The sequence below is a fragment of the Salvelinus sp. IW2-2015 genome, linkage group LG12 (genome assembly GCF_002910315.2).
Source record: "Salvelinus sp. IW2-2015 linkage group LG12, ASM291031v2, whole genome shotgun sequence".
NCBI lineage: Eukaryota > Metazoa > Chordata > Actinopteri > Salmoniformes > Salmonidae > Salvelinus > Salvelinus sp. IW2-2015.
The window spans coordinates 7363162-7373841 of record NC_036852.1 but is presented as its reverse complement, the minus strand read 5'-3'; the positions used below and the strand labels follow the sequence as shown (position 1 = coordinate 7373841).

The 10680-nt window shown below is 39.3% G+C and overlaps 1 protein-coding gene across 1 annotated transcript in view; it reads right to left on the bottom strand.

Moving 5' to 3' along the window:
• Positions 1-2396: 2396 nt before the first annotated feature.
• The window catches only part of LOC111970973 (NACHT, LRR and PYD domains-containing protein 1 homolog), a 15593-nt gene continuing 7309 nt past the window's right edge, over positions 2397-10680 (bottom strand). The window contains exons 12-13 of the mRNA XM_070445966.1: positions 3746-4028; positions 2397-3444 (exon numbers count right to left, since the gene is read on the bottom strand). Of these exons, the coding sequence (XP_070302067.1) occupies positions 3438-3444; positions 3746-4028 (290 nt within the window). The 3' untranslated portion in view covers positions 2397-3437. The remainder of the gene's footprint in view (positions 3445-3745; positions 4029-10680) is intronic.

The window sequence follows — 10680 nt, the reverse complement described above, 5'->3', positions numbered from 1 at the left end:
GAATGAGGAGAGTCCTAGGTTACCATCTGAAATGACACCCTATTGGAGGAGATGAGGGAGTCTAGGATTACCATCTGAAATGACATCCTATTGGAGGAGATGAGGGGAGTCTAGGATACCATCTGAAATGACACCTATTGGAGGAGATGAGGGGGAGTCTAGGATTAACCATCTGAAATGACATCTATTGGAGGAGATGAGGGGAGTCTAGGATACCATCTGAAATGACATCCTATTGGAGGAGATGAGGGGAGTCTAGGATTACCATCTGAAATGACATCCTATTGAGGAGATGAGGAGAGTCTAGGATTACCATCTGAAATGACATCTATTGGAGGAGATGAGGGGAGTCTAGGATATACCATCTGAAATGACATCCTATTGGGAGGAGAATAGGGGAGTCTAGGATTACCATCTGAAATGACATCCTATTGGAGGAGATGAGGGGGAGTCTAGGATTACCATCTGAAATGACACCCTATTGGAGGAGATGAGGGGAGTCTAGGATTACCATCTGAAAATGAACATCCTATTGGAGGAGATGAGGGGGAGTCTAGGATTACCATCTGAAATGACACCTATTGGAGGAGATGAGGAGAGTCTAGGATTACCATCTGAAATGACACCCTATTGGAGGAGATGAGGGGAGTCTAGGATTACCATCTGAAATGACCTCCTATTGGAGGAGATGGAGGAGAGTCTAGGATTACCATCTGAAATGACACCTATTGGAGAGATGAGGAGAGTCTAGGATTACCACCGAAATGACATCCTATTGGAGGAGATGAGGAGAGTCTAGGATTACCATCTGAAATGACATCCTATTGGAGGGATGAGGGGAGTCTAGGATTACCATCTGAAATGACATCCTATTGGAGGAGATGAGGGAGTCTAGGATTACCATCTGAAATGACATCCTATTGGAGGAGATGAGAGTCTAGGATTACCATCTGAAATGACATCCTATTGGAGGAGATGAGGAGTCTAGGATTACCATCTGAAATGACATCCTATTGGAGGAGATGAGGAGAGTCTAGGATTACATCTGAAATGACATCCTATTGGAGGAGATGAGGAGAGTCTAGGATTACCATCTGAAATGACATCCTATTGGAGGAGATGAGGAGAGTCTAGGATTACCATCTGACATAACACCCTAGTGGAGGAGATGAGGAGAGTCTAGGATTACCATCTGAAATGACATCCTATTGGAGGAGATGAGGGGAGTCTAGGATTACCATCTGAAATGACACCCTATTGGAGGAGATGAGGAGAGTCTAGGATTACCATCTGAAATGACATCCTATTGGAGGAGATGAGGAGAGTCTAGGATTACCATCTGAAATGACACCCTTTAGGAGGAATTGTAAACATGTATTGTAAATGTATTGGAAACGTGTATTGTAAATGTATTGGAAACGTGTATTGTAAATGTATTGGAAACGTGTATTGTAAATGTATTGGAGACATGTATTGTATATGTCTTGTAAACGTGTATTGTAAATGTATTGGAAACATGTATTGTATATGTCTTGTAAACGTGTATTGTAAATGTATTGTAGAAGTGTATTGTGTATGTATTGGAAACTTGTATTGTAACCATGTATTGTAGAAGTGTATTGTACATGTATTGGAAACGTGTATTGTATATGCATTGCCTGGTTCCTCATAGCCTGGTTCCTCTCTAGGTTTCTTCCTAGGTTTTGGCCTTTCTAGGGAGTTTTTCCTCGCACCGTGCTTCTACACCTGCATTGCTTGCTGTTTGGGGTTTTAGGCTGGGTTCTGTACAGCACTTCGAGATATTAGCTGATGTACGAAGGGCTAGATAAATAAACTTGATTTGATTTGATATTGGAAACGTGTATTGTAACCGAATGTATTGGAAACGTGTATTGTAACCATGTATTGGAAACGTGTATTGTAACCATGTATTGGAAACGTGTATTGTAAACCATGTATTGGAAACGTGTATTGTAACCATGTATTGGAAACTTGTATTGTGATGTTATTGGAATGTACTTACTATATTTGCATAATCATTGTGAATGTGTCTGTGAAACTGGCTCTGAGAATTTGTCATTCAACATAAAACCACATAAATGTATTTTATGAATATATTGTACAGTGTTGGCCTGTTAGAGGTTCGTGAGAGAGACTGAATATCAACACAACCTCCTCAGTCTGTCAGCAGCTTTTTTTGTTGAAACAGGAAGTAAATTTATAAGGAAGTAGAGGAAAGGGTCTCTTATTATAGCTCAATCGTGCCACTACTTCGCTTCACCTCCGTTCCTCCAGTAAGACTAACAAAGACCTAGCAAGAATAAGGTTGTGATCTCTGTCATTTTCCTTCAAAATAAAAGTCCTGCAGTGATGATGAAAAATAATACAAATGGTRGAAATTTGTAACATTTTATGAGGAAATGTTAGCAGACTTGAATGTTGTTTAACAATATGAAAAAAGCACACATAATATTATAGCATTGACATTTGTTAACAGCATTAAAAGTATATTACTAGATAGTTGCCATGGTAACAGCAGTAATACAAATAACCAAACATTATCCAAGATATCCAACAGAATAATCCAACATAAATCCAAGATGGCGTAGCAGTCAGACATCTTTGTCCTGTCGTGTCCCTTGTATATATCTTTTTATATCTTTTTCTTCACATTCTTTTAAAAATATTTTCTTAAACCTCAATTTCTAAATACTCTCCTGCAACCAGCCTCACCCAATGTGGCGTGGATCAGTTTTTTTAATCTAAAGTATTTCTACTTACTTCGGATCTGGAATCCCTCAACTGAAGCTAGCCAGCTACCAGCTATCAGTCAGCAAACCACTGCTAGCGGTCATCAGCTAACCTTTAGCTCGGAAAGCTCTCTCCAGTTCGTACAACGTGACTCAAACCAGAGCATAACGGACCTATTTTTCTCTCCATATCCCCGGATTCCTACCGCAAACTCGGAACATTTTCATCTGGATCCTCGCAACTAGCTAACCGCAATACTGGTTCATAGCATTTGACAGACCAACACTTCACCAGTCTTCTTCTCTCTAAACTGAGACCTTGAAACTGAGATATCTCGTTCTAAAAACATCATCTGGGCTTGCTGCCAAATTACAGCTACTGATAGTGAGGATTTGTACAGTCAGCCACTTGATGAACACACATTGGTTTATAGAACAGCACATGAATAAAATACAGACATTTGTTAAAAGAAAAACAAACATAATTTCCCTAACAATAATTTAAGTGTCTTTGTCCACAGACTAGGAGACAGGCCTCAGCATCTTCAGATTAGGTGGAGAAGTGTCTTTGTCCACAGACTAGGAGACAGGCCTCAGCNAGACTAGGAGACAGGCCTCAGCATCTTCAGATTAGGTGGAGAAGTGTCTTTGTCCACAGACTAGGAGACAGGCCTCAGCATCTTCAGATTAGGTGCTACAAGACAGAGGATGGAGGAGAAGGGAAGAGAGAGATCAGAAAGTACAGAGAAGAATGAGGAGTGAGAGACACCTGAGATAATGATGTGATGATGGTTCTATGATACACCTGAGATAATGATGTGATGATGGTCCTATGATAGAACTATAATAAGATACATTTATTACAGGCAGCAACACAAAAACATGCTTCCATTCTGAAAAAGACTTTCTCTTTGATCTGGGTAGCTATGTTTTTATTTGACCTATATTTAATCATTCCACATATTCAAGGGAGGGAGAAAAGAAAAGGGTCTTACCTAGATTCACTCAAGTACTTAACAAGATGGTGTTCATGTTCACTGAGAGCTTTGAGACAAGCTCCCATCACTTCTGGTCCTTTAGGGAGGACTGCATTCAGTAGTTCTCTCATTCGCTCCTGTTCAGTTGTTTCAGCTGTTATTCTGGAGTACTCTTCWTCACCAATCATGTCCTTTGACCYCAGAACATCTGCTATCGGCWTTGGGTTTTTGACTCCCTGAATGAGTWCAGSCCTGTGTTTCTTCAGAAACTCCTCAGCAGGAATCCCAGAGAGTGRTAATGCTGAAGGGGGGTGAATTAAATGACAGAGTGAAAATAATACAAATATACAGAATACATTTTCCAAATATTCCAAAACATAAATCTTATATGCAACAAGGTAATAAAGTAATACTGTAAAAAACAGAATGTCTTATGTTTGGGGCAAATCCAACACAACACATCACTGAGTAACTGCCTCCTTATCTTCAAGCATGGTGGTGGCTGCATCATGGTATGGGTATGCTTGTCATCAGCAAATACCATAGAGTTTTCAGGATGAAAATAAATGGAATGGAACTAAGAACAGACAAAATCCTAGAGGAAAACCTGCTTCAATCTGCTTTACACCAGACACTGGGAGAGGAATTCACCTTTCAGCAGGACAATAACCTACAACACAAGGCCAAATCTACACTGGAGTTGCTCACCAAGAAGGAATGTTCCTGAGTGGCCAAGTTACAGTTCTGACTTAAATCTGCTTGTAAATCTATGGCAAGACTTAAATGGCTGTCTAGCCATGATCCTCAACATATTGACAGAGCTTGAAGAATTATGAAAATAATAGTGGGCTAATATTGTACAATCCAGGTGTGTAAAGCTCTTAGAGACTTACCCAAGAAGACTCCCAGCTGTAATCGTTGCCAACGGTGTTTCTAAGTTTTGTCTCGGGGGGCTGAATACTTATGGAACGACTATTTTAGGCATTTTATTTCTATCAATCTAAATATATATATTCTTGGACATTACAGAGTATTTTGTGTAGATTGTTGACAAGAAATGACGATGAAATCCCTTTTAATCCCACCTTGTAACACAATAAAATGTGATGCAGYTACTTTTGCAAGGCTCTGTATTTCTGTCTGAATGTTCTATATCATTACACCCCACTGAACATGACTCATGAAGACCTTCATCACTCCACTGAACACGACTCATGAAGACCTTCATCACCCCACTGAACACACAACGCCTGCTAATGTAAATGTTTCGGACGAACATGTATTGTATATGTCTTCGTTAAACGATGTCATTGTAATATGTATTGCGAAACAGTGTATTGTAATTGTCTTGTAAACGTGTAATGTAATAAGTGTATTGTAGAAGTGTACTTGCTGTACTGTATTGAAGAACTGTTGCGAAACACTCATAATGTAAGCAATGTATTGACAGTCTATTCAGTATGGAACAACTACTATTGTATATGCATTGCCTGGTTCCTCATAGCCTGGTTACTCTCTAGGTTTCTTCCTAGGTTTTGGCCTTCTAGGGAGTTTTTTCCTAGCCACCGTGTCTCTCACACTGCATTGCTTGCTGTTTTGGGGTTTTAGGTGGGTTTCTGCTTACAGCACTTCGAGATATTAGCTGATGTACGAAGGGTCAGATAAAATAAACTTGACTTTGGATCTTGATATTGGAAACGTGTTCATCGTAACCATTTATTTGGAAACGTGTTATTGTAACCATGTATTGGAAAACGTGTATTGTAACCCATGTATTGGAAACGTGCTATTGTAACCATGTATTGGAAACGTGTATTGTAACCATGTATGGAAAAGTGTATTGTAACCATGTATTGGAAACGTGTATTGTAACCATTGTTATTGGAAACTTGTTATTGTGATGTTTATTGGAATGTACTTACATATATTGCATTATCATTCTGAATGTGTCTGTGAAACTGGCTCTGAGAATTTGTCATTCAACATAAAACCACATAAATGTATTTTATGAATATATTGTACAGTGTTGGCCTGTTAGAGGTCGTGAGAGAGACTGAATAATCAACCACAACCTCCTCAGTCTGTCAGCAGCTCTTTTTGTTGGAAACAGGAAGTAAAATTTATAAGGAAGTAGAGGAAAGGGTTCTCTATTATAGCTCAATCTGTGCCACTACTTCGCTTCACCTCCGTTTCTCCAGTAAGACTAACAAAAGACCCAGCAAGAATAAGGTGTGATCCTTGTCATTTCCTTCAAAATAAAAGTCCTGCAGTGATGAGAAAAATAATACAAATGGTCGAAATTTGTAACATTTATGAGGAAATGTTAGCAGACTTGAATGTTGTTTAACAATATGAAAAAGCACACATAATATTATAGCATTGACATTTGTTAACAGAATATAAACAGTTTATGATAGATTGCCATGGTAACACAGTAATACAATAAACCACATTATCCAAGATATCAACAGAATAATCCAACATAAATCCAAGATGGCGTAGCAGTCAGACATCTTTGTCCTGTCGTGTCCCTTGTATATATCTTTATATACTTTTCTTCCACATTCTTTAAAAATATTTTCTTAAACCTCCATTTCTAAATACTCTCCTGGCAACCAGCCTCACCCAATGTGGCGTGGATCAGTTTTTTTAATCTAAAGTATTTCTACTTACTTCGGATCTGGAATCCCTCAACTGAAGCTAGCCAGCTACCAGCTATCAGTCAGCCAACCACTTCTAGCGGTCATCAGCTAACCTTTAGCTCCGGAAAGCTCTCTCCAGTCGTACAAACGTGACTCAAACCAGAGCATAACGGACCTATTTTCTCTCCATATCCCCGGATTCCTACCGCAAACTCGGAAAACTTTTCATCTGGATCCTCGCAACTAGCTAACCGCATACTGGTTCATAGCATTTGACAGACCAACACTTCACCAGTCTTCTTCTCTCTAAACTGAGACCTTGAAACTGAGATATCTCGTTCTAAAAACACTCATCTGGGCTTGCTGCCAAATTACAGCTAACTGATAGTGAGGATTTGTACAGTCAGCCACTTGATGAACACACATTGGTTTAAGAACAGCACATGAATAAAATACAGACATTTGTTAAAAGAAAAACAAACATAATTCCTAACAATAATTTAAGTGTCTTTGTCCACAGACTAGGAGACAGGCCTCAGCATCTTCAGATTAGGTGGAGAAGTGTCTTTGTCCACAGACTAGGAGACAGGCCTCAGCATCTTCAGATTAGGTGCTACAAGACAGAGGATAGGGAGAGAAGGGAAGAGAGAGATCAGAAAGTCAAGAGAAGAATGAGGAGTGAGAGACACCTGAGATAATGATGTGATTGGTTCTATGATACACCTAGATAATGATGGATGATGGTCCTATGATAGAACTATAATAAGATACATTTATTACAGGCAGCAACACAAAAACATGCTTCCATTCTGAAAAAGACTTTCTCTTTGATCTGGGTAGCTATGTTTTTATTTGACCTATATTAATCATCCACATATTCAAGGGAGGGAGAAAAGAAAAAGGTCTTACCTAGATTCACTCAAGTACTTAACAAGATGGTTGTCATGTCACTGAGAGCTTTGAGACAAGCTCCATCACTTCTGGTCCTTTAGGGGGACTGCATTCAGTAGTTCTTCTCATTCGCTCCTGTTCAGTTGTTTCAGCTGTTATTCTGGAGTACTCTTCTCACCAATCATGTCCTTGACCCAGAACATCTGCTATCGGCTTGGGTTTTGACTCCCTGAATGAGATCAGACTGTGTTTCTTCAGAAACTCCTCAGCGAGATCCCAGAGGATGTTAATGCTGAAGGGGGGGTGAATTAAATGACAGAGTGAAAATAATACAAATATACAGAAATACATTTTCCAAATATTCCAAAACATAAATCTTATATGCAACAAGGTAAATAAGTTACTGTAAAAAAACAGAATGTCTTATGTTTGGGGCAAATCCAACACAACACATCACTGAGTAACTGCCTCCTATCTTCAAGCATGGTGGTGGCTGCATCATGGTATGGGTATGCTTGTCATCAGCAAATACCATAGAGTTTTCAGGATGAAAATAAATGGAATGGAACTAAGAACAGACAAAATCCTAGAGAGAAAACCTGCTTCAATCTGCTTTACACCAGACACTGGGAGAGGAATTCACCTTTCAGCAGGACAATAACCTACAACACAAGGCCAAATCTACACTGGAGTTGCTCCAAGAAGGAATGTTCCTGATGGGCCAAGTTACAGTTCTGACTTAAATCTGCTTGTAAATCTATGGCAAGATAAAATGCTTGTCACTATCAGGGTGCGCATCTCGACATATTAGCAAAGTTGGTTATAATATAATGCCTGTGCGTAATTTTGATCGTACAAACATTAGTGTGTAATTTAGGACTACCCAAGAAAACTCCCAGTCTATATCTTGCATACGGTGTCTTGACAATTTTGTCTCTGAGTGGTACAGAAAATTCACAGCACTTTTTCATGACAACGGATTCAAGATCTTATCAGAAAGTGTTTTACTCTATCTCGGGAGAATCTGTTTCATAAGTGGTGTGGCCCAGGAATGCTATGAAGAAACCGACATGTGTGTTCTACGTCTATCCTCTGTGGGGCGGTGGTGTTTGTCTGTGACGTCACACGTTTTCATTGAAATCGGTGGATGGGGGACGTTCAAGCCATTATAAAATGACCAAAAATGTACAGAGACGCCTTTATCTTAAGTGCGCCTCAGCGTGAAGGCCAATCGGAACCTGTTCCTCGTCAAAGTCGTTTTTCTAACGCATACTTATCCGGTCAGTTCTTTTCAGTCGTAAATTTTATAGTTTGTTAAAACATCATAATGTATGGAATTTGAAACCGTTTTATACAATTATATACTTAGTGCGTTTTGAGGACATTTCTTTGTTGTGGCGTTCTGAAATTTGGAACGTTAGGGAGATCGTCGTTGGTGTGGACATTGGCGAAGGACAGAGGAATCTATCGACCAAAGCGTTTATAATAGAAAAGGTACATTGCCCAAGGAATGATGGAAAGAACACGCTCAAGGAAGCATATTTATATCGATAAACGTACTTTCTTGTCGCAAATATTTTAAACGCATATCGCCATTTTGTTGGTATAGCTCTTCCACTTGCCAACCTGATTGAAAAGTTAAGGTAATTTTAAAAAAGAAATCCAGCCGTGCATTAAGAACAATTGTCTTCGATTTGCTGTCAACCCTGTATTTATAGTCAGTATAATGATTTAGCTTTCAATTAAACTAGATCCACTCTGATAGATGACGGTCAAGACATATTGAGGCTTGATTTCCTAGTATGTTATTGTGTAACCACGGCTTTTGTTATGGCTAATATGACCTTTCGAACAAACTGTATATGATATTTGTAAAATGATGTTACAGGGTGCATTATCTGTATTAGTAAGAGTAAAAAACTTCGTGTTGTCGGTAATTACGTTGGGTGCCGTGGGGTGTGGGGGGGGTAGGGGTTGTGTGGTGTGTGTGGTTGACATCGTCTATGTGTAATCGTGTGTGGTACGTTTGTTTATGTGGATATGCGTAACTTATCGGATTTATAGTGTTTTTCGCTGTAAAAGCTTAGAAAAATCGTAGAAATATGGTCTTGAAATACAAGAACTGGGTCTTTCCATTGCTAATAGCTTTGGTTCTATTTTATGAAATGTTTTATGTGAGTAAAATTGTCCATACATCGTTGCTCGATTTCTGTAATTCTAGTCGATTTGTGATGGTGGGTTGGGCAATTGTAAACTGTGATTTCTACCTGGAATATTGCACGGTTTTATTAACAAATCATATACCTGAATATGTTTATCAGACTGTCATCTGAAAGGTTTTTTTCTTGGTTAGTGGATATCAATATCTTAGTTGAGCCGATTGGTGATAGCACGGAAGGAGTAGAGAAAACTGGATGAGTAGAATAGTGGTGTATTGTGCAACGTGTTAGTAGATAGATTTACATTATTTTTTGTCTTCCCTGATAACGTTTTAAAAATCTGAAATGTGGCTTATTCACAGATCTGTATCTTTCATCTGGTATGTCTTTGACTTGTGATTTAATTGATATTTTAGATGCTACTATCTACTTTTGAAGCTATGCTAGGTATGCTATATTAGTTGTGTGGGATGGCTGTGCGGGGTGTCCGGCTCCGGTGGGTAGAGGGCTCGTGAAAGGTTAAATGGCTGTCTAGCCATGATCGCTCAACATTTTGGAAGAGCTTGAAGAGATATGAAAATACATAGTGGGCTTAATATGTACAATCAGGTGTGTAAGCTGTTAGAGACTTACCCAAGAAGAACTCCCAAGCTGTAATCGTTGCCAAAGGTGTTTCTAAGTTTTTGCTCGGAGCGGGCTGAATACTTATGGAAACGACTAATTTTAGGCATTTTTTCTTATCATCCCATAAGATATATATATTCTTGGACATACAGGAGAGTATTTTGTGTAGATGTGTTGACAAGAAATTGACGATGAAAAATCCTTTTAATCCCACCTTTTGTAAAACAATAAAATGCTTGATGCAGATACTTTATGCAGGCTCTGTATTTTTCTGTTCCTGAATATGTTATATCATTCACCCCACTGAACCATAGATCATGAAGACCTTCAGTCACTCCACTGAACAGATCATGAAGACGCTTCATCACCCCCCATGAACTGACTCATGAAAGACCATTCATTCACCCCACATGAACACGACTCATGATGAACCTTCATCCCCACTGAACACGATCATGATGACTTACATCACCCCACTCGAACACGACTCGTGAAGAACTCATCCACCCCACTGAACATGACTCAAGAAGACCTTCTCACCACCATGACACGACTCCGGATGAAAGACCTATCATTCACCCACTGAACACGACTCATGAAGAACTTACATCCAACCCCACTGAAACACGTCTCATTG